The sequence below is a fragment of the Cyanistes caeruleus genome, chromosome 37 (assembly GCF_971803275.1).
Source record: "Cyanistes caeruleus chromosome 37, bCyaCae1.hap1.1, whole genome shotgun sequence".
Classification (NCBI taxonomy): domain Eukaryota; kingdom Metazoa; phylum Chordata; class Aves; order Passeriformes; family Paridae; genus Cyanistes; species Cyanistes caeruleus.
In genome coordinates, this window is record NC_141738.1 from 1,687,791 (window position 1) to 1,715,425 (window position 27,635).

Consider the following 27,635-nt stretch of genomic DNA (forward strand, 5'->3'; position numbering starts at 1 on the left):
GGCAGCGCCGGCCAATCACAACAGAGGACGCGAGGGGGAGGGGGAACAATCGGCCAATAGGAACGCGCGGATGTGCCCACGTGGTGCCCATCCTGGGCGGGGCCAGGCGCGCGGCGGCGGCGGGAACCGGGCCCGGAGGTTCGGGGGGTCGCGGAAGGCGCTTGGCCACGCCCCCTCTTAAAGGGGCAGCGCCGCTTTTTGGGGTGAATTTGGGGTTTTTTGGGGGGGTCCTGAGGGGATTTTGGGGGTCCGGAGAGGCGCGGGGGGGGGGTTGGGAGCCTCGGGGCTCCGCGTGGGGTTCGGGGCTTGGGTGGGGCTCGGGTTTGAGGAGGGCTCCGTTTTTGGCGGGTTCGGATTTGGGGGGGGGGGGCTCAGTTTGGGGGGATTTTGGGGAATTTTGGGGGGATTTTGGGGGTCTCTGATCCCCGTTTTCCCCCCTCTCCTTTCCCCAGATGCTGTCGCAGCTCTTCATCCTCAGCTCCAAGGGGGATCCCCTGATCCACAGGGATTGTATCCCTCAAAATCCATCAAAATCTCCCCAAAATCCCCCCAAAATCCCCCCAAAATCCTCCAAAACTCCCCCAAATCCTCCAAAATCCCTCAAAATCCATCAAAAATCCCCCAAAATCCCTCAAAATCCCACAAAATCCCTCAAAATCCCTCAAAATTCCACAAAATCCCTCAAAATCCCTCAAAATTCCACAAAATCCCTCAAAATTCCACAAAATCCCTCAAAATCCCTCAAAATCCCTCAAAATCCCCCCAAAATCCCTCAAAATCCCTCAAAATTCCACAAAATCCCTCAAAATTCCACAAAATCCCCCAAAATCCCTCAAAATCCCCCCAAAATCCCTCAAAATCCCTCAAAATCCCTCAAAATTCCACAAAATCCCTCAAAATCCCTCAAAATTCCACAAAATCCCTCAAAATTCCACAAAATCCCCCAAAATCCCTCAAAATCCCCCCAAAATCCCTCAAAATCCCTCAAAATTCCACAAAATCCATCAAAATCCTCCAAATCCCCCCAAAATCCCCCAAAATCCCCCCAAAATCCCTCAAAATCCCTCAAAATCCCCCCAAAATCCCCCAAAATCCCTCAAAATCCCCCCAAAATCCCACAAAATCCCCCAAAATCCCTCAAAATCCCCCCAAAATCCCACAAAATCCCCCCAAAATCCCACAAAATCCCTCAAAATCCCTCAAAATTCCACAAAATCCCTCAAAATTCCACAAAATCCTCCAAATCTCCCCAAAATCCCCCCAAAATCCCACAAAATCCTCAAAAATCCCCCAAAATCCCCCAAAACTCCCCCAAATCCCACAAAATCCAACAAAATCTTGCAAAATCCCCCAAAATCCTCCCAAAATCCCACAAAATCCTCCAAATCTCCCCAAAATCCCTCAAAATCCTCAAAATCCATCAAAAATCCCTCAAAATCCCTCAAAATCCCTCAAAATTCCACAAAATCCCTCAAAATTCCACAAAATCCCTCAAAATTCCACAAAATCCCTCAAAATCCTCCAAATCCCCCCAAAATTCCCGAATTTTCCCCCAAATCCCCCCAAATTTCCGAATTTTCCCCCAAAATCCCGAATTTTTCCCAAAATTCCCGAATTTTTCCCAAAATTCCCGAATTTTCCCCCAAATCCCCCCAAATTTCCTTGACCCCCCCCCAAGTCCGCGGGGACCCCCCGCGGAGCCCCCGTGACGTCACCGACCTGTTCTACCGGGGGGTGGGGGCGGCGCGGGGGGAGCGGAGCCCCGTGTTCACGGTGAGGAGGGGGAAAATGGGGCAAAAAACGGGGATTTTGGGAAAATTGGGAATTTTGGGGGGTCCTGGGGGTCCTGGGGGGGAGCCCCGTGTTCACGGTGAGGAGAGAAAATGGGGCAAAAAACGGGGATTTTGGGAAAATTGGGAATTTGGGGGATGCTCGGGGGTCCTGGAGGGGATTTGGGGGTTCCTGGGGGGGATTTGGGGGGAAATTCTGGAATTTTGGGGAATTTTGGGGGTCCTGGAGGGGAGCCCCGTGTTCACGGTGGGGAAAATGGGGCAAAAAACGGGGATTTTGGGAAAATTGGGAATTTGGGGGTCCTGGGGGGGAGCCCCGTGTTCACGGTGGGGAGGGGAAAAATGGGGCAAAAAACGGGGATTTTGGGAAAATTGGGAATTTGGGAATTTGGGGGGGAGCCCCGTGTTCACGGTGGGGAGAGAAAATGGGGCAAAAAACGGGGATTTTGGGAAAATTGGGAATTTTGGGGGTTCTGGAGGGGAGCCCCGTGTTCACGGTGGGGAGAGAAAATGGGGCAAAAAACGGGGATTTTGGGAAAATTCGGGAAAATTCGGGAATTTGGGGGGTCCTGGAGGGGATTTGGGGGTTCCTGGGGGGGATTTGGGGGGAAATTCTGGAATTTTGGGGAATTTGGGGGGTCCTGGAGGGGAGCCCCGTGTTCACGGTGGGGAGAGAAAAATGGGGCAAAAAACGGGGATTTTGGGAAAATTGGGAATTTGGGGATGCTCGGGGGTCCTGGGGGGAGCCCCGTGTTCACGGTGGGGAGGGAAAATGGGGCAAAAAACGGGGATTTTGGGAAAAATCGGGAAAATTCGGGAATTTGGGGGCTCCTGGAGGGGATTTGGGGGTTCCTGGGGGGGATTTGGGGGGAAATTCTGGAATTTTGGGGATTTTGGGGGGTCCTGGAGGGGAGCCCCGTGTTCACGGTGGGGAGGGAAAAATGGGGCAAAAAACGGGGATTTTGGGAAAATTGGGAATTTGGGGGGTCCTGGGGGGGATTTGGGGGAAAATTCGGGAATTTTGGGGGGGATTTGGGGGAAAATTCCGGAATTTTGGGGAATTTGGGGGGGGATTTGGGGGGGTTCTGGAGGGGAGCCCCGTGTTCACGGTGGGGAGAGAAAATGGGGCAAAAAACGGGGATTTTGGGAAAATTGGGAATTTTGGGGGATGCTCGGGGGTCCTGGAGGGGATTTGGGGGTTCCTGGGGGGGATCTGGGGGGAAATTCTGGAATTTTGGGGGATTTTGGGGGGGATTTGGGGGGGAGCCCCATGTTCACGGTGGGGGAAAAATGGGGCAAAAAACGGGAAAAATGGGAAAAATCGGGAATTTGGGGGGTCCTGGAGGGGATTTGGGGGTTCCTGGGGGGGATTTGGGGGGAAATTCTGGAATTTTGGGGAATTTTGGGGGTCCTGGGGGGGAGCCCCGTGTTCACGGTGGGGAAAATGGGGCAAAAAACGGGGATTTTGGGAAAATTGGGAATTTTGGGGGGGAGCCCCGTGTTCACGGTGGGAAAAATGGGGAAAAAATGGGAATTTTGGGGAAATTCGGAAATTTTGGGGGGTCCTGGGGGTCCTGGAGGGGATTTGGAGGAAAATTCGGGAATTTTGGGTGAATTTAAGCGGATTTTGGGGTTTTTCGGGCGGATTTTGGGTGAATTTAAGCAGATTTTGGGTGTTTTTGGGCGGATTTTGGGTTTTTAGGGTGGATTTTGGGTGGTTTCGGGCGGATTTTGGGTTTTTTGGTGGATTTTGGGTGTTTTCGGGCGGATTTTGGGGTTTTTCAGGTGGATTTTGGGGTTTTTCGGGTGGATTTTGGGGTTTTTCGGGTGGATTTTGGGGTTTTTAGGGTGGATTTGGGGTTTTTCGGGTGGATTTTGGGGTTTTTCGGGCAGATTTTGGGGTGTTTCGGGTGGATTTTGGGTTTTTAGGGTGGATTTTGGGGTTTTTTGGTGGATTTTGGGTTTTTAGGGTGGATTTTGGGGTTTCTCGGGTGGATTTTGGGGTTTTTTGGTGGATTTCGGGGGTTTTTGGGCGGATTTTGGGGTTTTTCGGGTGGATTCTGGGTGTTTTTAGGTGGATTTTGGGGTTTTTCGGGTGGATTTTGGGGTTTTTCGGGGGTCCTGAGCGCTTTTGGGGACCCCCAGACCCTCGGGGGGCTCCACTTTGCCCACGTCAGGCACGGGGGGCTCTTCTTTGGGGCCACCACCGAGGGCGACGCCTCCCCCTTCACCCTCATCGAGTTCCTCAACAGGTAATTCCCAAAATTCCCAAAATTCCCGGAATTCCCGGAATTCCCGGGACCTCCGGAATCTTGGGGGGGGCGGGGAATTTTGGGGGATTTTTGGGGGATTTTTTGGACTTTTTTTGGGGATTTTTTTCGGGTTTTTTTTTATTTTTGGGGCAGATTTTGGTGATTTTTGGGGTGGATTTTTGGGTGGAATTTGGGGAATTTTGGGGTGATTTTCGGGTGGATTTTTGGGATTTTTTTTTGGCAGATTTTGGTGATTTTTGGGGTGGATTTTGGGGTGGATTTTGGGTGATTTTTGGGTGGATCTTTGGGTGGAATTTGGGGAATTTTGGGTGATTTTTGGGGCGGATTTTTGGGATTTTTTTTTGGCAGATTTTGGTGATTTTGGGGTGATTTTGGGGTGGATTTTGGGGTGATTCTGGGGGATTTTGGGGTGGATTTTTGGGTGGAATTTGGGGAATTTTGGGTGATTTTTGGGGTGGATTTGGGGAATTTTGGGTGATTTTCGGGTGGATTTTTGGGATTTTTTTTGGCAGATTTTGGTGATTTTTGGGGTGATTTTGGGGTGGATTTTTGGGTGGAATTTGGGGAATTTTGGGTGCTTTTCGGGTGGATTTTTGGGATTTTTTTTGGCAGATTTTGGTGATTTTTGGGGTGGATTTTGGGGTGATTTTGCGGTGATTTTTGGGGTGATTTTGGGGTGATTTTGGGGTGATTTCGGGGGATTTCCGGGTGGATTTTTGGGATTTTTTTTGGCAGATTTTGGTGATTTTGGGGTGATTTTGGGGTGGATTTTGGGTGATTTTGGGGTGATTTTGGGGTGATTCCGGGGGATTTTGGGGTGATTTTTGGGGTGGATTTTGGGGTGGATTTTTGGGTGGAATTTGGGGGATTTTGGGTGATTTTGGGGTGGATTTTTGGGATTTTTTTGGGGTGATTTAGGGGTGATTTTGGGGTGATTTTTGGGGTGATTCTGGGGTGATTTTGGGGTGATTTTTGGGGTGATTCTGGGGTGATTTAGGGGTGATTTTGGGGTGATTTTGGGGTGATTTTGGGGTGATTTTGGGGTGATTTTTGGGGTGATTCTGGGGTGATTTTGGGGTGATTTTGGGGTGATTTTGGGGTGACTTTGGGGTGATTTTGGGGTGATTTTGGGTGATTTTGGGGTGGATTTTGGGTGATTTTGGGGTGATTCTGGGGGATTTTTGGGTGGATTTTTTAGATTTTTTTGGGGTGATTTTGGGGTGATTTTTGGGGTGATTTTGGGGTGATTCTGGGTGATTTTGGGGTCTCCCCAGGCTGGTGACGCTGCTCCGGGATTTCTGCGGCCCCCTGAGCGAGAAAAGCCTGGCGATGAACCTGGCACTGGTGGGGGAGCTGCTGGAGGAACTGGTGGTAACTGGGAGGGACTGGGAGGAAAACTCCCCAAAATTCCCAAAATCCCCCCAAAAAAATCCCAAGAAAATTAAAAAAAAATTTAAAAAAATAATCCCCAAAAAATCCCAAAAAAATCCCCAAAAAAATCCCCCAAAAAATCCCAAAAAAAAAATCCCCAAAAATGCCCCCAAAATCCCAAAAAAATCCCCCAAAAAATCCCAAAAAAATCCCCAAAAAAAGCCCCAAAATCCCCAAAAAATCCCCAAAAAATCCCCAAAAAATTAAAAAAAAATCCCAAAAAAATCCCCTAAAAATCCCCCCAAAATCCAAAAAAATGCCCCAAAAATGCCCCAAAAAATCCCCTAAAAATCCCAAAAAAATCCCCCAAAAATCCCGAAAAAATCTCCCAAAAATCACCAAAAATCCCAAAAAAATCCCAAAAAAATCCCTAAAAAATTAAAAAAAATCCCCCCAAAAATCCCCCCAAAATTAAAAAAAAATCCCCCCAAAAAATCCCCCCAAAAATACCAAAGAATCCCCCCAAAATGCCCCAAAAATTCCCCCAAATAATCCCCCAAAAATCCCCAAAAATGCCCCAAAAAATGCCCCAAAAAATCCCCCAAAAATCCCCAAAAATCCCAGAAAAATCCCAAAAAACCCCCAAAAATCCCCAAAAATGCCCCAAAAAATCCCCCCAAAATCCCCCAAAAAATGCCCCAAAAAATCCCCAAAAAATCCCTAAAAAAATCCCAAAAAAATCTCAAAAAAAATTCCTGATTTTCCCCGGAATTCCCAGGATTTTGGCCACATCCAGACCACGAGCCCCGAGATCCTGCGGAGCCCCAAAAAATCGACAAAAAAATCCAAAAAATTCCCCAAAAATCCCCAAAAAAATCAAAAAAATTCCCCAAAAATCCCCAAAAAAATCCAAAAAATTCCCCAAAAATCCTAAAAAAATCCCAAAAAAATCCAAACAATTCCCCAAAAATCCCCAAAAAATCCCCCAAAAAATCCAAAAAATTCCCCAAAAATCCCCAAAAAAATCCAAAAAATTCCCCAAAAATCCCCCCAAAAATCCCCCAAAAATCCCTAAAAAAATCCCAAAAAAATCCCCAACAAAATTCCCGGTTTTCCCCGGAATTCCCAGGATTTTGGCCACATCCAGACCACGAGCCCCGAGATCCTTCGGAGCCTGGTGCAGTCGGAGCCCGAGAGCCCCAAACCCTTCAGCCTCCTCGACCTGGGATCCGTGGGGTTGGTGAGTGCCCAAAAACCCCCAAAAAAACCCAAAAAAAATCCCCAAATCCCCCCAAAAATTCCCAAAAAAAAATCCTGGAAAAAACCCCGGGAAAAACCCCGGAATCTCCCCAAAATTTTGGTTTTTGGGTGTTTTTTTTCCCCGCAGTTCGGGGCGGAGACGCAGCAGAGCCGGGTGGCGCCGGGGGGGGCGGCCACCAGACCCCTCCCCCCGCCTCGGGGGGACCAGGTGGGAGCCAAAAATTCCCAAAATTCCCAAAATTCCCGAAAGTCCCACAAATCCCAGCCCGGAATTCCCGAAATTCCCGAAATTCCCACAAATCCCAGCCCGGAATTCCCGAAATTCCCACAAATCCCAGCCCGGAATTCCCGAAATTCCCACAAATCCCAGCCCGGAATTCCCGAAATTCCCACAAATCCCAGCCCGGAATTCCCGAAATTCCCACAAATCCCAGCCCGGAATTCCCGAAATTCCCACAAATCCCAGCCCGGAATTCCCGAAATTCCCACAAATCCCAGCCCGAAATTCACGGAATTCCCACAAATCCCAGCCCGGAATTCCCGAAATTCCCACAAATCCCAGCCCGAAATTCCCGAAATTCCCGAAATTCCCACAAATCCCAGCCCGGAATTCCCGGAATTCCCGAAATTCCCACAAATCCCAGCCCGGAATTCCTGAAATTCCCACAAATCCCAGCCCGGAATTCATGGAATTCCCGAAATTCCCACAAATCCCAGCCCGAAATTCCCGAAATTCCCACAAATCCCAGCCCGGAATTCCCAGAATTCCCGAAATTCCTGAAATTCCCACAAATCCCAGCCCGGAATTCCCGAAATTCCCACAAATCCCAGCCCGGAATTCCCGGAATTCCCGAAATTCCCACAAATCCCAGCCCGGAATTCACAGAATTCCCGAAATTCCCACAAAGCCCAGCCCAGAATTCACGGAATTCCCCCCAAAAATCCCCAAAAATTCCCGGGATTCCCAAAAAAATTCCTGGAATTTCCTAAAAAATCCCAGGAATTCCCTAAAAAATCCCAGGAATTCCCTAAAAAATCCTGGAATTCCCAAAAAAAATCCTGGAATTCCCAAAAAAAATCCCAGGGATTCCCTAAAAAATCCTGGAATTCCCTAAAAAATCCTGGAATTTCCTAAAAAAATCCTGGAATTCCCTAAAAAATCCCAGGAATTCCCAAATAAATTCCAGGAATTCATTCCCTAAAAAATCCCAGGAATTCCCAAATAAATTCCAGGAATTCCCTAAAAAAATCCTGGAATTCCCTAAAAAATTCCAGGAATTCCCTAAAAAATCCCCAAAAAACCCCAAAAATTCCCCAAAAAAATCCCCAAAATTGCCAGAAAAATCCCCCCCAAAATTCCCCAAAATCCCCTCAAAAAATCCCAAAAATTCCCCAAAAAAATCCCCCCCAAAATTCCCCAAAATCCCCTCAAAAAAAATCCCCAAAAATTCCCCAAAAAACCCCTTAAAAAAAAAAAGCCCCAAAAAATAAAAATAAAAATCCCAAAATCCCCTCAAAACCCCTCAAAAAAAAAAACCCCCAAAAAAACCCCAAAAATTTCCTAAAAACCCCCAAAATTCCCCCAAAAAAAAAAAAACCCCAAAAATCCCCAAATCCTCCCCAAAATCTCAAAATTCACCCCCCCCAGCCCCTCAAACCCGAAGTTTTCGTCGACGTCCTCGAGCGCCTCTCGGTCGTCATCGCCGCCAACGTGAGCCAAAAATTACAAACCCCAAAAACCCCAGAAATTACCCCAAAATCGGGGTGGGGGAGGGGGGGGTCCCAGATGCCGAAAAAATTCCCGAAATCCCGGATTTTTTGGGGCAGGGAACCCCCCTGAAGGTGGACGTGCAGGGAGAGATTCGCCTCAAGTGTTACCTCCCCCCCTGCGTCGGTAAATTTGGGGAGAATTCCGGCGGTTTTGGGGTCTCAGAGATTTTTTTGTGGGGGGTTTTCCTCAAAAATTTGGGAAAAATCAAAAATTTGGGGGGGGAAATCGGAGTTTTAAGGGGGGAAAATGGAATTTTGGGGGTTTTTTTGAGGGAGTTTTGGAGGGATTTGGGGTTTTTTGAGGGAATTAAAGGGAATTTCATGAGGGCTAAAGGGTCCTGGAAGGGGAAAAATGGGCGGGAAAAGGGATTTGGGGAATGTTTGAGGGGATTTTGGGGGATTTTGAGGGAATTTGGGGATCCTGGAGAGTCTCAAAAATTTGGGGGGAATTTTGGGCGAATTTAAGGGAATTTTTGGGGGAATTTGGGGCGAATTAAAGGGTATTTTGTGAGGGAGAAAAGGTCCTGGAAAGGGAAAAATGGGCGGGAAAAGGGATTTGGGGAATGTTTGAGGGGATTTTGGGAAATTTTGAGGGAATTTGGGGATCCTGGAGAGTCTCAAAAATTTGAGGGGTATTTTGGGCGAATTTAAGGGAATTTTGGGGGGAATTTGGGGCGAATTAAAGGGAATTTTGTGAGGGAGAAAAGGTCCTGGAAGGGGAAAAATGGGCGGGAAAAAGGATTTTGGGAATGTTTGAGGGGATTTTGGGGGATTTTGAGGGAATTTGGGGATCCTGGAGAGTCCCAAAAATTTGGGGGGAATTTTGGGCGAATTTAAGGGAATTTTTGGGGGATTTTTGGGCGAATTAAAGGGAATTTCCTGAGGGCTAAAGGGTCCTTGAAGGGTAGAAAAATGGGCGGGAAAAGAGATTTGGGGAATGTTTGAAGGGATTTTGGGGGATTTTGAGGGAATTTGGGGATCCTGGAGAGTCTCAAAAATCTGGGGGGAATTTTGGGTGGATTTGGGGCGAATTTAAGGGAATTTTGGCTGGAATTAAAGGGAATTTCCTGAGGGCGAAAGGGTCCTGGAAGGGGGGGGGAAAAAAAAGGCGGGAAAACGGAATTTTGTGGGATTTTGATGGAATTTTGTGGGATTTTGAGGGGATTTGAGGGAATTTGGGGGGATTTTGAGGGAATTTGGGGGGATTTTGAGGGAATTTGGGGTTCCTGACCCTCCTTTTTCCCCCCCAGAGCTCCTGATCGGCCTCACGGAGGAATTTTGTGTGGGAAAATCGGAATTGAGAGGTGAGACCCCCCCCAGAATTCCTGGAAAACCCCAAATCTTCCCCAAAATCCCCTCCAGAGTCCCCAAATCCCGAAATTTCCCCCCAAAATCCCCTCCAGCGTCCCCAAATCCCAAAATTTCCATTTTCCCCCCAAAATCCCCTCCAGCGTCCCCAAATCCCGAAATTTCCCCCCAAAATCCCCTCCAGCGTCCCCAAATCCTGAAATTCCCATTTTCCCCCCAAAATCCCCTCCAGAGTCCCCAAATCCCGAAATTTCCCCCCAAAATCCCCTCCAGCGTCCCCAAATCCCGAAATTTCCCTCCCCGCTTTCCTTTTTTCCCCCCTTCCAGGACCTTTTTACCCCCACAGAAATCCCGTTTTTCCCCCAAAAAAACCCCCAAAAAAAGCCCAAAAAAGGCCCCGGGGCTCCGGAATTTTCTGGAATTTTCCCAGAATTCCCAAAATTCCCCCAAATCCCATTTTTCCCCCAAAAAACCCCAAAAAAAGCCAAAAAAAACCCCCCAAAAAAGGCCCAAAAAATGCCCCGGGGCTCCGGAATTTTCGGGAATTTTCCCAGAATTCCCCAAATTCCCCCAAATCCCATTTTTCCCCCCTTTTTACCCCCCCAAAAATCCCATTTTTTCCCCCCACAAAACCCCCAAAAAAGCCCAGAAAAGGTCCCAGGACTCCGGAATTTTCTGGAATTTTCCGTGATTTCCCAGATTTTCCCGGAATTCCCCCAAATCCAATTTTTCTCTTTTTACCTCCCCAAAAATCCCATTTTTCCCCCCAAAAAAACCCCCAAAAAGGCCCCAGGACTGGGGAATTTCCCGGAATTTTCCGGAATTTTCCTGGAATTCCCCAAAATCCCATTTTTTCCCCCTTTTTACCACCCCAAAAATCCCATTTTTCCCCCCAAAAACCCCCAAAAAACCCCAAAAAAACCCCAAAAAAATCCAAAAAAGGCCCCAGGACTGGGGAATTTTCCGGAATTTCCCGGAATTTTCCGGAATTCTCCGGGATTCCCCGGATTTTCCCGGCATTGCGGCGTTTCCCGGCAGGCTACGGCGCGCCGGTGCGGGTGGACGAGTGCTCCTTCCACAGCTCCATCCGCCTGGACGAGTTCGGCTCCGGGAGGGTCCTGAGGGTCTCCCCCAGCCAGGGAGAGGTCGGGGCCGGGAGCTTCCGGAACGTTCCGGAACATTCCGGGAAATTCCGGGGGGTTGGGAGGAAAAATTGGGGGGAAAATGGGGATTTTGGGGGGAAATTGAATTTATTTGGGGGGGAAAATGGGAATTTTTGGGGGAAAATGGGAATTTTAGTGAGAAAAAACGGTATTTTGGGGAAAAAATTGAATTTTTTGGGGGGAAAATGGGAATTTTGGGGGGAAAATGGGAATTTTTGGGAGAAAAAATGGTATTTTGGGGAAAAAATTGAATTTTTGGGGGGGAAAATGGGAATTTTGGGGGGAAAATTGGGAATTTTGGGGGGAAAATGGGAATTTTTGAGAGAAAAAACGGTATTTTGGGGGGGAAATTGAATTTTTTGGGGGAAAACTGAATTTTTTGGGGGGAAAAAGAATTTTTGGGGAAAATGGGAATTTTAGTGAGAAAAAACGGTATTTTGGGGAAAAAACTGAATTTTTTAGGGGGAAAATGGGAATTTTTGGGAGAAAAAACGGTATTTTGGGGGGAAATTGAATTTTTTGGGGGGAAAATGGGAATTTTTAGTGGAAAATGGGAATTTTTGGGGGAAAATTGGGAATTTTAGTGAGAAAAAACGGTATTTTGGGGAAAAAATTGAATTTTTTGGGGGGAAAATGGGAATTTTTAGTGGAAAATGGGAATTTTAAGGGGAGAAATCGGATTTTTGAGGGGAAAAATTGGAATTTTGGGGGGAAAATGGGAATTCCTTGGGAAAATTGGATTTTTTTGGGGGGGAAATGGGATTTGGGGGGAAAAAATGGGAATTTCTTTTGGGAAAAATGGGCATTTTGGGGGGAAAAATGGGAACTTTGGGAGGAAAAATGGGAATTTTAGGGAGAAAAATGGGATTTTTGGGGGGAAAGTGGGAATTATTGGGGGGGGAAATGGGAATTTGGGACTCCAGGAAGGAATTTATGGAATTTTTGGAGATATTTGGGATTTTCCAGGGGAATTTTGGGACTCCAGAAGGGATTTTTGGGATTTGGGAGGGATTTTTGGGGAGATTTGGGATTTTTGAGGATTTTTGGGAATTCGGGAGGGATTTTTGGGGATTTTTGGGATTTGGGAGGGATTTTTGGGGAGATTTGGGATTTTCCAGAGGAATTTTGGGAATTTGGGAGGGATTTTTGGGGATTTTTGGGGATTTGGGAGAGATTTTTGGGAATTTGGGAGGGATTTTTGGGGATTTTTGGGAATTTGGGAGGGATTTTTGGGGAGATTTTGGGGATTTTTGGGGATTTGGGAGGGATTTTTGAGGATTTTTGGGGATTTGGGAGGGATTTTTGGGGATTTTTGGGAATTTGGGAGGGATTTTTGGGGATTTGGGAGGGATTTTTGGGGATTTTTGGGAATTTGGGAGGGATTTTTGGGGAGATTTTGGGATTTTTGGGGATTTTTGGGGATTTTGGGAATTTGGGAGGGATTTTTGGGGATTTTTGGGATTTGGGAGGGATTTTTGGGGAGATTTGGGATTTTTGGGGATTTTTGGGGATTTTTGGGATTTGGGAGGGATTTTTGGGGAGATTTGGGATTTTTGGGGATTTTTGGGGATTTTGGGGATTTGGGAGGGATTTTTGGGGAGATTTTGGGGATTTTTGGGAATTTGGGAGGGATTTTTGGGGAGATTTTGGGATTTTTGGGGATTTTTGGGGATTTTTGTGAATTTGGGAGGGATTTTTGGGGAGATTTGGGATTTTTGGGGACTCCAGGCTCCCCGACGCCCCCGGACCTGCCGGAATTCCCGGATTTTCCCCCGGAATTCCGGGAATTCCCGCAGATGACGCTGATGCAGTACCAGGTCCAGGACGAAATCCCAGCCCCGCTCCCCTTCCGCCTTTTCCCCACCGTGGAAGAAGAACCGGGGGGAAGGTAAAAAATTCCCAAAAAAAAAAAACCAGGAAAAAATTCCCAAAATTCCATTTCAACAATTCCCAAATTTCCCTTATTTTATTTTAATTTTTCCCCATTTTTCCCTGCGTTTTTTCCCTTTTTTTCCCCATTTTTCCCTTTTTTTTAGGGAATTTTCTCTGATTTTCAAGAGTTTTTCCCTCATTTCCAAGCGGGATTTTTGGGAATTTCCCAAACTTTGGGAATTTTTTTGGGGGGGGTTTTTCCCCTTCCCCAATTCCCCCGAGGGAATTCCCAAAATTCCCAAAATTCCCGGGGGTTTTTCCCCGTTTTTGCCTTTTTTTTGTTGCAGAATCCGGATTTATCTCAAGCTCCGCTGTGACCTCCCCCCCAAAAGGTGAAAATTTGGGAAAATTCGGGGAAAATCCGGGAATTTTCGGCCTCGGGAATTGCGGGGTTTTCCCAAAATTCCCGGATTTTCCCCAATTCCTGGTTTTTCCCCCCAAAAAAACCCAAATTCCAGCCACGCCATCAACGTCCGGCTGCAGCTCCCGGTGCCCAAAGGCGTCTCCAGGTGCGGAAATTCGGGAATTTGGGGGATTTTGGGGGAATTTTTTAGGGGGAATTTTTGAGGGAATTTTTTGGGAATTTTTTGGGGTTTTTTTGGGAATTTTTGGGAATTTTGGGGGGATTTTGGGGGGGAATTTTTGGGAATTTTTGGGGGATTTTTGGGGGGTTTTTTGGGAATTTTTGGGAATTTTTGGGGGATTTTTTGGGGGATTTTTGGGGATTTTTTGGGAATTTTTGGGGGATTTTTAAGGGGTTTTTGGGAGATTTTTTGGGAATTTTTGGGGGTTTTTTGGGAATTTTGGGGGGTTTTTTTGGGAATTTTTGGGAATTTTGGGGGGTTTTTTTGGGAATTTTTGGGGGATTTTTGGGAATTTTTTGGGGAATTTTTGGGAATTTTTGGGAATTTTTTTGGGATTTTTGGGGGGTTTTTTGGGAATTTTTGGGAATTTTTGGGGGATTTTTGGGGGGTTTTTTGGGAATTTTTGGGAATTTTGGGGGTTTTTTTTGGGAAAGTTTTGGGGTTTTATTGGGAATATTTTGGGGATTTTTTGGGAATGTTTGGGGATTTTTTGGGGATTTCTTGGGAATGTTTGGGGTTTTTTGGGGGGGATTTTTTGGGAATGTTTTGGGGATTTTTTGGGAATATTTTTGGGATTTTTGGGGGGATTTTTAGGAATGTTTTGGGGATTTTGGGGGGGATTTTTTGGGGATTTTTTGGGAATGTTTTGGGAATGTTTTGGGGTATTTTTGGGAATGTTTTGGGGTATTTCTGGGAATGTTTGGGAATGTTTTGGGAATGTTTTGGGGTTTTTTTGGGTGATTTTTTGGGGTATTTTTGGGAATGTTTTGGGGTTTTTTTGGGAATGTTTGGGGGTTTTTTGGGAATATTTTGGGGATTTTTTGGGGATTTTTTGGGAATGTTTTGGGGTATTTTTGGGTGATTTTTTGGGGTTTTTTTAAGAATGTTTTGGGGATTTTTTGGCAATGTTTTGGGGTATTTCTGGGAATGTTTTGGGGTATTTTTGGGTGATTTTTTGGGGTATTTTTGGGAATGTTTTGGGGTATTTTTGGGAATGTTTTGGGGTATTTTTGGGTGATTTTTTGGGGAATGTTTTGGGAATGTTTTGGGGTATTTTTGGGGGGATTTTTTGGGGATTTTTTGGGAATGTTTTGGGAATGTTTTTTGGGATTTTTGGGGGGATTTTTTGGGGTTTTTTTAGGAATGTTTTGGGGTATTTTTGGGAATGTTTTGGGAATGTTTTGGGGTATTTTTGGGTGATTTTTTGGGAATGTTTTGGGAATGTTTTGGGGTATTTTTGTGTGATTTTTTGGGGATTTTTTGGGAATGTTTTGGGGTATTTTTGGGAATGTTTTGGGAATGTTTTGGGAATGTTTTGGGGTATTTTTGGGTGATTTTTTGGGGATTTTTTTGGAATGTTTTGGGAATGTTTTGGGAATGTTTGGGAATGTTTGGGAATGTTTTGGGGTATTTTTGGGAATGTTTGGGAATGTTTTTTGGGAATGTTTTGGGGTATTTTTGGGAATGTTTTGGGGTATTTTTGGGAATGTTTGGGAATGTTTTTTGGGAATGTTTTGGGGTATTTTTGGGTGATTTTTGGGGGATTTTTTGGGAATGTTTTGGGGTATTTTTGGGAATGTTTTGGGGTATTTTTGGGAATGTTTGGGAATGTTCTGGGAATGTTCTGGGAATGTTTTTTGGGAATTCTGCCCCCAGCCTGTGGCAGGAGCTGAGCAGCCCCGAGCAATCGGCCGAGCTGGATTTGCCTTCCCGGAGCATCCGCTGGGAAATTCCCAAAATCCAGGGAGGATCCCAACTCTCCGCCCTCTTCAAGGTGACAATTCCCAAATTTCCAACCCCAAAAAAATCCCAAAAAAATTCAAAAAAAAATGCACAAAGAATTCTCGGAAAAATCTACAAAAAAACCCAAAAAATTCCCCAAAAAAACAGAAAAAATCCAGAAAAAATCCTCAAAAAATCCACAAAAAAATAAAAAAAAATCCTACAAAAATAAAAAAAAATCCCCCCAAAAATGCACAAAGAATTCTCAGAAAAATCTACAAAAAATTCCCCAAAAATTCCCCAAAAAACCAGAAAAAATCCAGAAAAAATCTTCAAAAAATCCACAAAAAACCCCAAAAAATTCCCTAAAAAATTCCCCAAAAATCCAGAAAAAATCCTCAAAAAATCCTCAAAAAATCCACAAAAAAAAAAAAAAAAAATCCTACAAAAATAAAGAAAAATCCCCCCAAAAATGCACAAAGAATTCTCAGAAAAATCTACAAAATACCCCAAAAAATTCCCCAAAAAATCCAGAAAAAATCCCCCAAAAATCCTCAAAAAACCTCAAAAAATCCACAAAAAAATAAAAAAAAAACCCTCAAAAATTCCACAAAATATCCACAAACAACCCTCAAAAAATCCACAAAAAACCCCAAAAAATTCCCCAAAAAACCAGAAAAAATCCTCAAAAAATTCACAAAAAATCCTCAAAAAATCCACAAAAAATCCTCAAAAAAACCTCAAAAAATCCACAAAAAATCCTCAAAAAATCCTCAAAAAATCCTCAAAAAAAATCCAAAAATCAAAAAAAAATCCTCAAAATATCCCCAAAATGTCTCCAAAAAATCCCAAAAAAATCCCAAAAAACCCTCAAAAAACCCTCAAAAAATCCACAAAAAAATAAAAAAAAATCCCCAAAAAATCTCAAAAAAATCCCAAAAAAATCTCAAAAAAATCCAAATAAAATCTCCAAAAATCTCAAAAAAATCCAAAAAAAATCCCAAAAAAATCCCAAAAATTCCCCAAAAAAATCCCAAAAAATCCCCCAAAATCCCCAAATTCCCGATGCCATTCCCGATGTTTTTCCCTGGTTTTTCGCAGCTGGATCCGGCCCCGCTGTCCCGGTGCTGGCGCCTGGAGCTGGGTCCTGCCCACGGCTCCCAAAACATCCCCAAAATGTCTCCAAAAAATCCCAAAAAATCCACAAAAAACCCTCAAAAAATCCTTAAAAAAATCCACAAAAAACCCTCAAAAAGTCCACAAAAAAATCAAAAAAAATCTCAAAAAAATCTCAAAAAAATCCCAAAAAAATCCAAAAAAAATCCAAAAAAAATCCAAATAAAATCTCCAAAAATCTCAAAACAATCCAAATAAAATCTCAAAAAAATCCCAAAAAAATCTAAAAAAAATCCCAAAAAAATCCCAAAAAATCCAAAAAAAATGCAAAAAAAATGCAAAAAAAATGCAAAAAAAATCCAAATAAAATCTCAAAAAAATCCCAAAAAAATCCCAAAAATCCCCCAAAATCCCCAAATTCCCGATGCCATTCCCGATGTTTTTCCCTGGTTTTTCCCAGCTGGATCCGGCCCCGCTGTCCCGTTGCTGGCGCCTGGAGCTGGGTCCTGCCCACGGCTCCCAAAACATCCCCAAAATGTCTCCAAAAAATCCCAAAAAATCCACAAAAAACCCTCAAAAAACCCTCAAAAAATCCCCAAAAAATCTCAAAAAAATCCCAAAAAAATCTCAAAAAAATCCAAAAAAAATCTCAAAAAAATCCCAAAAAAATGCCAAAAAAATCCAAGAAAAATCCAAATAAAATCTAAAAAAATCCAAAAAAAATCCCAAAAAAATCTCTAAAAAATCCAAAAAAAATCCCAATAAAATCTCAAAAAAATCCCAAAAAAATCTCAAAAAAATCCCCAAAAAATCCCAAAAAAATCCCAAAAATTCCCCAAAAATTCCCCAAAAAATCCCCCAAAATCCCCAAATTCCCGATGCCATTCCCGATGTTTTTCCCTGGTTTTTCCCAGCTGGATCCGGCCCCGCTGTCCCGTTGCTGGCGCCTGGAGCTGGGTCCTGCCCACGGCTCCCAAAACATCCCCAAAATGTCTCCAAAAAATCCCAAAAAATCCACAAAAAACCCTCAAAAAATCCTTAAAAAAATCCACAAAAAACCCTCAAAAAGTCCACAAAAAAATCCAAAAAATTCCCCAAAAAATCTCAAAAAAATCCCAAAAAAATCAAAAAAAATCCCAAAAAAATCCCAAAAAATCCCCAAAAAAATCCCAAAAAAATCCAAAAAAAAAGCAAAAAAAATAAAAAAAAAATCCAAATAAAATCTCCAAAAATCTCAAAAAAATCCCCAAAAAAATCCCAAAAAAATCCAAAAAAAATCCAAAAAAAATCCCAAAAAAATCCCAAAAATTCCCCAAAAATCCCCAAATTCCCGATGCCATTCCCGATGTTTTTCCCTGGTTTTTCGCAGCTGGATGCGGCCCCGCTGTCCCGTTGCTGGCGCCTGGAGCTGGGTCCTGCCCACGGCTCCTTCGCGCTCCCGGCGCTGTCGAGTTCGGGGCTGCGGCTCCGGTTCCTGCGGCTCCGCGGAGCCCCCGGCGCCGCCCCCGCCCCGCGCTGGGTCCGGTACCTCACCCACAGCGACTCCTACGTCATGAGACTCTGAGAAACCCGGGAAAATCCGGGAAAATCCTGGGAAAATCCCGGGAAAATCCGGGAAAAATCCGGGAAAAATCGGGGAAAATTCCGGGAAAAAATCCCGGGAATAAACCAGGAATAAAGGTGGGAACAGAGCTCACCCACAGCGACTCCTACGTCATGAGACTGTGAGAAACCCGGGGAAAATCCCGGGGAAATCCCGGGAAAATCCGGGAAAAATCCCGGGAAAATTCCGGGAAAAATCTGGGAAAAAATCCGGGAAAAATCGGGGAAAATATCCCGGGAATAAAGGTGGGAACAGAGCTCACCCACAGCGACTCCTACATCATGAGACTCTGAGAAACACCGGGAAAAATCCCGGGAAAATCCCGGGAAAATCCGGGAAAAATCCTGGAAAAATCCCGGGAAAAAATCCGGGAAAAATCTGGGAAAAAATCCCGGGAATAAAGGTGGGAACAGAGCTCACCCACAGCGACTCCTACGTCATGAGGCTCTGAGAAACCCGGGAAAAATCCGGGAAAATCCCGGGAAAAATCCGGGAAAATTCCAGGAAAATCCGGGAAAAAATCCTGGGAATAAAGGTGGGAACAGAGCTCACCCACAGCGACTCCTACGTCATGAGACTCTGAGAAACCCGGGAAAAATCCGGGAAAATCCTGGAAAATTCCCGGGAAAATCCTGGAAAAATCCGGGAAAATCCCGGGAAAATCCGGGAAAAATCCCGGGAAAAATCCGGGAAAAATCCCGGGAAAAATCCAGGAAAATCCCGGGAAAAATCGGGGAAAAATCGGGGAAAATTCCGGGAATAAAGGTGGGAAGAGAGCGCTGCCTCACCCACAGCGACTCCTACGTCATGAGACTGTGAGAAACCTGGGGAAAATCCCGGGAAAATCTGGGAAAAATCCGGGAAAAATCTGGGAAAATCCGGGGAAAATCCGGGAAAATTCCGGGAAAAAATCCAGGAAAAATCAGGGAAAATATCCCGGGAATAAAGGTGGGAACAGAGCTCACCCACAGCGACTCCTACGTCATGAGACTGTGAGAAACCCGGGAAAAATCCGGGAAAATCCCGGGAAAATCCGGGAAAAATCCCGGGAAAATCCGGGAAAAATCCCGGGAAAAATCCGGGAAAAAATCCGGGAAAAATCCGGGAAAAAATCGGGGAAAAATCCGGGAAAAAATCCCGGGAAAATCCGGGAAAAAATCCGGGAAAAATCGGGGAAATATCGGGGAAAAGATCCCGGGAATAAAGGTGGGAAGAGAGCGGTGCCTCAGCCACAGCGACTCCTACGTCATGAGACTGTGAGAAACCTGGGAAAAATCCGGGAAAATCCCGGGAAAAATCCTGGAAAAATCCTGGGAAAATCCTGGAAAAATCCCGGGAAAAATCCGGGAAAAATCTGGGAAAATCCGGGGAAAATCCGGGAAAATTCCGGGAAAAAATCCGGGAAAAATCGGGGAAAATATCCCGGGAATAAAGGTGGGAACAGAGCTCACCCACAGCGACTCCTACGTCATGAGACTCTGAGAAACCCGGGAAAAATCCGGGAAAATCCTGGAAAATTCCCGGGAAAATCCTGGAAAAATCCGGGAAAATCCCGGGAAAATCCGGGAAAAATCCCGGGAAAAATCCGGGAAAAATCCCGGGAAAAATCCAGGAAAATCCCGGGAAAAATCGGGGAAAAATCGGGGAAAATTCCGGGAATAAAGGTGGGAACAGAGCGGTGCCTCACCCACAGCGACTCCTACGTCATGAGACTGTGAGAAACCCGGGGAAAATCCTGGAAAAATCCCGGAAAAATCCTGGAAAAATCCCGGGAAAAATCAGGGAAAAATCCCGGAAAAAATCCAGGAAAAATCCGGGAAAGATCTGGGAAAATTCCAAGAAAATCCCGGGAAAATATCCCAGAAAAATCTGGGAAAAATCCCGGGAAAAAATCCGGGAAATTTCAGGGAAAATAAGCGGGAAAATCACGGGGAAATCACGGAGAAAATCCCGGGAATATCCAGGGAAAATCCCACAAAAATCCCTGCAAAAAATCCCGGGAAAACCCTGGGAAAATTCAGGGGAAATCCCGGGAAAAATCCCGGGAATATCCAGGGAAAATCCCAGGGAAATCCCTGCTAAAATCCCATTAAAATCCTGGGAAAAAATCTGGGAAAACCCTGGAAAAATCCCAAAAAAATCCCGGGAAAATCCTGGGAAAAATCCCGGGAAAATCCCCACAAAAACCCCGGGAATACCCAAGGAAAATTCCAGGAAAATTCCGGGAAAAATCCCAAGGAAATCCAGGGAAAATTCTGGAAAAAACCCTGCTAAAATCCCGGGAAAATCCTGGGAAAAATCCCAAAAAATCCTTGGAAAAATCCCGGGAAAATCCCAGAAATTCCCAAAAAAATCCCAGAAATTCCCAGAAAAATCCCAGAAATTCCCAGAAAAATCCCAGAAATTCCCAGAAAAATCCCAGAAATTCCCAGGAAACCCCCGGGAAAATCCCATAAAAAGCAGAGCGGGAACGTTGAAGTTTTTTTGGAATTTTTATTGGGGGAAAAAACGGGAATTTGGGGGGAGGAAAATTCGGGATTCTGAGCTGAGGAAAAGGGGGAAGAACAGGGAGGGTGGGAAGGCCGAAATTCCCGAGAAATTCCCGAGAAATTCCGAAAAATTCCGGGAAAATTCCGGAGAAATTCCAAAAAAATTCTGGAAAAAATCCCGAATAATTCCCGAAAAATTCCCAAAAAATTCCCGAGAAATTCGCGAGAAATTCCCGAAAAAAACACAAAAAATTCCCGAGAAATTCCGGAAAAATTCTGGAAAAATTCTGGAAAAATTCCCGAAGAATTCCCGAAGAATTCCCGAGAAATTCCCGAGAAATTCCCGAAAAAATCGCGAGAAATTCCCGAGAAATTCCGGAAAAATTCCCCAAAAAATCGCAAAAAATTCCTAAGAAATTCCCGAGAAATTCCAAAAAAATTCTGGAAAAATTCCTGAAAAATTCCCGAAAAAATCGCAAAAAATTCCCAAGAAATTCCCGAGAAATTCTGGAAAAAATCCTGAAAAATTCCCGAGAAATTCGTGAGAAATTCCCGAAAAAATCGCGAAAAATTCCCAAGAAATTCACAAAAAATTCTGGAGAAATTCTGGGAAAATTCCCAAAAAATTCCCAAGAAATTCTGGAAAAAATCCAAAAAAATTCCCGAAAAATTCCCCAAAAATTCCCGAAAAAACGAACCCGGAAACGCCAACATCGGAATTTTTATTGGGGGAATTTTGGGCTGAAAACGGCGAAAAACGGGAAAAAAAACCTCAGGAATTTTTGGGATTCCGAGCTGGGAAAATCCAGGAGGATTTGAAAGTTTGGGAAACCCAAAAAATTTTGGGATAAATCCCAAAATTCCCAAAAAAACCCGGCCGGAATTCCGAGGAATTCGGGGATTTCAAGGAGAGGAAAAAACTTTGGGAATTTTGGGGTGAAAAACCCCAAAAATGGGAAAAAAAACTCCTTGGGAATTGTGGAATTCCTGGAATTTCGTCTTCAGAAAGTCTGGGAAAAGAGAGGGAAAAAAAAATTCCTGGAATATTTGGGATGATCCCAAAAAATTCCCCGATTTTGGGTCCAAAAAACCCAAAAAAGGGAAAAAAAAAGGGAATAAAAAAAGGGAATTTTTGGGGTTTCGTCCTCGGGAATTCCAAAGGTGAAAATTCCCGATTTTTTTTTGGTGGGAAACCCCAAAAATTCCCGAATTTCTCACCTGGAATTCGAGGCTGGAGGAGCCGAAAAGGTCCCGGGGCTGCTCCAGGGGGGTCTGGGGGGGGGAAATCCCAAAATTTGGGGGTTTGGGGAGGGAAAAATTCCCAAAAAATTTTGGGGGGTTTTTGGGGATTTTTTCCCAATTTTTGGGGATTTTTTCCCAATTTTTTGGGGATTTTTTCCCAATTTTTGGGGATTTTTTCCCAATTTTTTGGGGATTTTTTCCCAAATTTTGGGGATTTTTTCCCAAATTTTTGGGGATTTTTTTCCCAATTTTTGAGGATTTTTTCCCAAATTTTTGAGGATTTTTTCCCAATTTTGGTGGGATTTTTTTCCCAAATTTTTGAGGATTTTTTCCCAAATTTTGGGGATTTTTTTCCAAATTTTGGGGATTTTTTTCCAAATTTTTGGGGATTTTTTCCCAATTTTTTTGAGATTTTTTCCCAAATTTGGGGAATTTTTTCCCAATTTTTGGGGGATTTTTTCCCGAATTTTGGGGGATTTTGGGGAGGATTTTTGGGGTCTCACCCTGGGGGATTTTGGGGTCTCCTCTTCCTCCTCCTCCTCTTCCTCTTCTTCCTCCATCAGGCTCAGGCTGAGCCCAAAAAACCCCAAAAATCCCAAAATTCCACCCAAAATCCCCCAAAATCCAATCCCAGGACCTCCCAAAGTCCCCAAATCCTCCCAAATTTCCTCCCAATTTTTTCCCAAAAATCCCAAAATTCCCCCCAAAAAATCCCTGAAATCCTCCCAAAAATCCCAAATTCCTCCCAAGTTCCCCCAAATTCCCCCCAAAAATTCCCAAATTTCCCCCAAAATCCTCCCAAAAATCCCAAAATCCTTCAAAAAACCCCAAATTCCCCCCAAATTCCCCCCCAAAAAGCCCCAAATCCCCCCAAAAAACCCCAAAATTCCCCCAAAATCCTTCAAAAAATTCCCCCAAAATTCCCCCAAATTCCTTCCCCAAAAAGCCCCAAATTTTCCCAAAAAAACCCCAAAATCCCCCCCAAAAATCCCAAAATCCTCCCAAAAATCCCAAAATCCCCCAAAAAACCCCAAAATCCCCCAAAAACCCCAAAATCCCCCAAAAAACCCAAAAATCCTCCCAAAAATCCCCAAATCCTCCCAAAAACCCCAAAATCCTCCCAAAAACCCCAAAATCCCCCAAAAAACCCCAAAATCCCCCCCAAATCCCCCCCAAAATCCTCCCAAAAACCCCAAAATCCCCCAAAAACCCCAAATTTCCCCCAAATCCCCCCGGACCCCCTCACCGGGACCCCCAAGTCCTCCTGGATTCGCTGCTGGGGGAGCAAAAAAAGAAAAAAAAACCCCAAAATTTGAAATTTTTTTGGGGAATTCTCCCCAAATTTGGGGATTTTGGGGGAATTTCCCCAAATTTGGGGATTTTTTGGGGGAATTTCCCCCAAATTTGGGGTTTTTGGGGTGGGGGAGGGGCCTCACCTGGGCAGGGTGGGGGAGGGGCGGCTCCGGGGGCCCCCCCTGAGCTGGGTCGAGGTCAAATTGGGGCTGGGGGGCCACGGGCTGGAGCCTGGGGGGAGGGGCAGCCAAAATCCGGGCGTTTGGGGAAAAAAAACGGGGGTTTGGGGCACAAAATTGGGGATTTTTGGCAAAAAATACGGGGTTTTTAGCACAAAAATTGAATTTTTTAGCACAAAAATCGGGGTTTTGGGGGAAAAATTGAGTTTTTGGGGTAAAAGTTGGGGTTTTTAGCACAAAAATTTGAATTTTTTAGCACAAAAATCGGGGTTTTGGGGGAAAAAATTGAGATTTTTTGGTAAAAATTGAGGTTTTTTGGGAAAGGATTGAGGTTTTTTGCACAAAATTTGGGTTTTAAGATAAAATTTGGGGGTTTTGGGAAAAAAATTGGGGGTTTTGAACCCAAAAATTGGAATTTTTAGCACAAAATTCAGGGTTTTTAGCACAAAAATCGAGGTTTTTGGGTAAAAACTGAGGTTTTTGGGTAAAAACTGAGGTTTTTAGTACAAAATTTGGGGTTTTAAGGTAAAAGTCGAGGTTTTAAAATGAAATTCAGGGATTTGAGCACAAAACTTGAGGGTTTTGACCCAAATCAGATTTCCCTCCCCAAAACTCCCATTTTCACCCCAAAACTCCCATTTTCACCCCAAAATTCCAATTTTTTCCCCCAAAATTCCAATTTTCCCCCTGAAAATTCAAATTATTTCCCCCTAAAATCGACATTTCCCCCAAAATTCCAATTTTTTCCCCCAAAACTCTGATTTTTCCCCTAAAATTCACTTTTTTCTCCCCAAAATTCACATTTTCCTCCCAAAATTCACATTATTTCCCCCTAAAAACAAGATTTTACTCCCAAAATTCACAATTTTCCCAAAAATTCACATTATTTGCCCTTAAAATCGAGATTTTTCCCCCAAATTCCCATTTTTTACCCCAAAATTCCCGTTTTCCCCAAAAATATCCTTTTTCCCCCCCAAAATCCACATTTTTTCTCCCTAAAATCGAGATTTTTATCCCAAAATTCCCGTTTTTCCCCCCAAAATTCACATTTTCCACCCAAAATTCACATTATTTCCCCTTAAAATCGAGATTTTTCCCCAAAATACCCTTTTTTCCCCCCAAAATTCACATTTTTTCCCCCCAAAATCGAGATTTTTTCCCCCAAAATTCACATTTTCCCCCCAAAATTCCCATTTTTCCCACAAAATTCCAACTTTTTCCCCCTAAAATTGAGATTTTCCTCCAAAAATTCCAATGTTTCCCCCAAAATTCCCATTTTTCCCCCCAAAATTCCCATTTTTCCCCCAAAATTCCAACTTTTTGCCCCCAAAATTCACATTTTTCCCCCCAAAATTCACATTTTTCCCCCCAAAATTCACATTTTTTCCCCCTAAAATCGAGATTTTTATCCCAAAATTCCCGGTTTTTTCCCCCCAAATTCCCGTTTTTCCCCCGTGGGAATTTGGCCTTTCCCCTCCCCCGCCGCCATTCCCGGGATTTTCCCCAATTCCCGATTTTTCCCCCCATTTCTGGGCTCTCACCGGCGCTCGGGGCCGCCTGGGGGGCGCTCAGGGAGCGGCGGTAGCAGAGCAGGGGAGCCCCCAAATCCCCGCAATTCCCCCCAAAATCGGGGCCCAGCCCCCGCTCGCGGCACCTTCGCTCCAGCAGCGCCAGCCTGGCCCAAAATTCACCCAAAATCAGCCCAAAATCACCCAAAATCACCCAAAATTAACAAAATTCACCCAAAATCACCCAAAATTACCCCAAAATCAGCCCAAAATCACCCAAAATCCACCCAAAATTAACAAAATTCACCCAGAATTAACCCAAAATCACCCAAAATCCACCCAAAATTCACCCAGCCTGGCCCGGAATTACCCCAAAATCAACAAAATTCACCCAGAATTACCCCAAAATTACCCCAAAATCAACAAAATTCACCCAGAATTCACCCAAAATCAATAAAATTACCCCAAAATCACCCAAAATCCACCCAAAATTAACAAAATTCACCCAAAATTAACCCAGCCTGGCCCGGAATTACCCCAAAATTACCCCAAAATCACCCAAAACAGCCCATAAACGGCCCAAAATTACCCCAAAATTACCCCAAAATCAGCCCAAAATCACCCAAAATCCACCCAAAATCAACAAAATTCACCCAGAATTAACCCAAAATCACCCAAAATTCACCCAAAACGGACCAAAATTCACCCAGCCTGGCCCGGAATTACCCCAAAATCAACAAAATTCACCCAGAATTCACCCAAAATCAATAAAATTACCCCAAAATCACCCAAAATCCACCCAAAATTAACCCAGCCTGGCCCAAAATTACCCCAAAATCACCCCAAAATCAACAAAATTCACCCCAAAACAGCCCAAAATTCATTACCCCAAAATCACCCAAAACAGCCCAAATTACCCCAAAATTAACCCAGTCTGGCCCAGAACGGCCCAAAATCACCCCAAAATCAATAAAATTCACCCAGAATTAACCCAGAACGGACCAAAATTCACCCAAAATCACCCAAAATTACCCCAAAATCAACAAAATTCACCCAAAATCACCCAAAATTACCCCAAAATCACCCAAAATCATCCAAAATCACCCGAAACAGCCCAAAATTACCCCAAAATCAACAAAATTACCCCAAAATTCACCCAAAATCACCCAAAATTACCCCAAAACAAAATTACCCCAAAATCACCCATAACGGCCCAAAATTCACCCAGAATTAACCCAAAACAGCCCAAATTACTCCAAAATTGAGCCAAAATTCACCCAAAATCACCCAAAATTACCCCAAAATTCACCCAAAATCAACCCAAAATCACCAAAATTACCCAAAATTAACCCAGAATCACCCAAAACACCCCAAAAAAACCCCAAAATCACCCAAAATCACCCCAAACTCCCCCTCCAAATTCTCCCGCATTCCCTCCCCCGGCATTCCCAAATTCCCGGATTTCCCCCCCCGTCATTCCCGGATTTCCCCCCCCGTCATTCCCGGTTTTCCCCCCCGTCATTCCCGGTTTTTCTCCGGAATTCCCGGGTTTTTCCCATCCCCCCCCCGTCATTCCCGGTTTGTTTTTTCCGGAACGTTCCGTGCTCACAGGGGCGCCCGGTCCTGCCCCGGCAGCCGCGGCGAGAACTCGCTCAGCACCTCCAGGAAGGGCAGGGTCAGCGGGAAACCCCCCGGGATCCCCGGAATTCCCGCCGGAATTCCCGGGATTCCCGAGTTTCCCGCCGGAATTCCCAGATTTCCCGCCAGGATTCCCGAGTTTCCCGCCGGAATTCCTGCATTTCCCGCCGGAATTCCCAGATTTCCCGCCGGAATTCCCGGGTTTCCCGCCGGAATTCCCGCGTTTCCCGCCGGAATTCCCAGATTTCCCGCCGGAATTCCCGGCGTTCCCGGCGTTCCCGGCTGCAGCGCGAACTGGATCCCCTCGCTGTGGGGGAGGGGAGAAACCCCCGGGAATTCCCGGGAAAAGTCGGGATCAGGAAAGGGGGGGGGAGGGGAGGGGAAATTCCCCCAAAGAATTCACGGAAATTTCCCAAAAATTCATCCTCAAAATTCCCAAAATCCCGTCCCAGATCCAGCCCCAAAATTCCACAAAATTCCAGCCCCAAAATTCCCAAAATTCCATCCCGAATCCAGCCCCGGAATTCCCAGAAATTCCCAAAAAATTCATCCCCAAAATTCCCCAAAATTCCAGCCCCGAAATTCCCCAAAATTCCACAAAAATCCAGCCCCAGAATTCCCAAAATTCCCAAAATTCCAGCCCCAAATTCCCAAAAATCCCGTCCCAAATCCAGCCCCAAAATTCCCAAAATTCCCCAAAGGATTTTTCCCAAAATTCACATTTTTTTCCCAGAACTCCCAGATTTTTCCTGGATTTTTCCCAATTTTTCCCCCAGAATTCCCAGATTTTCCCCGATTTTTCCCAGATTTCCCCCAGAATTCCCAAGTTTCCCCTGAAATTCCCTGTTTTTCCCCTGGGAATTCCCTGATTAATCCCAGATTTCCCCCGGAATTCCCAAATTTCCTCCCAGAATTCCCAAATTTCCCCCCAAAATTCCTGGAATTCCCAAATTTCCCCCAGAATTCCGGGATTTTTCCCAGATTTCCCCCAGAATTCCCAAATTTCCCCCCAGAATTCCCAAATTTCCCCCAGAATTCCCAGATTTCCCCCATTTTTCCTCCCGAATTCCCAGATTTCCCCCAGAAATTCCAGGCTTTTTCCCAGATTCCCCCCGGAATTCCGGGATTTTTCCCGGATTTCCCCGGAATTCCGGGATTTTTCCCGGATTTCCCCGGAATTCCGGGATTTTTCCCGGATTTCCCCGGAATTCCGGAATTTTCCCGGATTTCCCCGGAATTCCCGGATTTTCCCCGGATTTCCCCGGAATTCCGGGATTTTCCCCAGATTTCCCCGGAATTCCGGGATTTTTTCCCGGATCCCCCCGGAATTCCGGGATTTTTCCCGGATTCCCCCGGAATTCCCGGAATTTTCCCGGATTTCCCCGGAATTCCGT

At 44.8% G+C, this 27,635-nt stretch overlaps 2 protein-coding genes across 7 annotated transcripts in view; one reads left to right on the plus strand and one right to left on the minus strand.

Moving 5' to 3' along the window:
- Positions 1 to 46: 46 nt before the first annotated feature.
- Positions 47 to 18,443, plus strand: AP4M1 (adaptor related protein complex 4 subunit mu 1). 6 transcript variants are annotated; one of them, XM_086871819.1, is made up of 16 exons: positions 47 to 138; positions 453 to 510; positions 1,679 to 1,773; positions 3,936 to 4,042; positions 5,338 to 5,434; positions 6,564 to 6,674; positions 6,822 to 6,902; positions 8,343 to 8,405; positions 8,522 to 8,588; positions 9,715 to 9,768; positions 10,811 to 10,917; positions 12,732 to 12,823; positions 13,155 to 13,199; positions 13,326 to 13,376; positions 15,108 to 15,225; positions 17,659 to 17,995. In XM_086871819.1, the coding sequence occupies exons 2-16, from the start codon at positions 453 to 455 to the stop codon at positions 17,851 to 17,853; spliced, it is 1,341 nt and encodes a 446-aa protein (XP_086727945.1). In that variant the 5' UTR covers positions 47 to 138; the 3' UTR covers positions 17,854 to 17,995. The 6 variants fall into 6 exon arrangements, with proteins under 6 accessions (XP_086727945.1, XP_086727943.1, XP_086727941.1 ...); XM_086871817.1 differs by lacking the exon at positions 17,659 to 17,995 and adding an exon at positions 16,750 to 17,004; XM_086871815.1 differs by having other exon boundaries at positions 87 to 203; positions 17,659 to 18,443.
- A 2,644-nt stretch (positions 18,444 to 21,087) lies between these two features.
- Positions 21,088 to 27,635, minus strand: part of STAG3 (STAG3 cohesin complex component) — a 43,895-nt gene continuing 37,347 nt past the window's right edge. Inside the window, exons 28-34 of the mRNA XM_086871742.1 lie at positions 26,213 to 26,548; positions 24,637 to 24,770; positions 23,060 to 23,147; positions 22,870 to 22,899; positions 22,127 to 22,193; positions 21,600 to 21,653; positions 21,088 to 21,391 (exon numbers count right to left, since the gene is read on the minus strand). Of these exons, the coding sequence (XP_086727868.1) occupies positions 21,383 to 21,391; positions 21,600 to 21,653; positions 22,127 to 22,193; positions 22,870 to 22,899; positions 23,060 to 23,147; positions 24,637 to 24,770; positions 26,213 to 26,548 (718 nt within the window). The 3' untranslated portion in view covers positions 21,088 to 21,382. The remainder of the gene's footprint in view (positions 21,392 to 21,599; positions 21,654 to 22,126; positions 22,194 to 22,869; positions 22,900 to 23,059; positions 23,148 to 24,636; positions 24,771 to 26,212; positions 26,549 to 27,635) is intronic.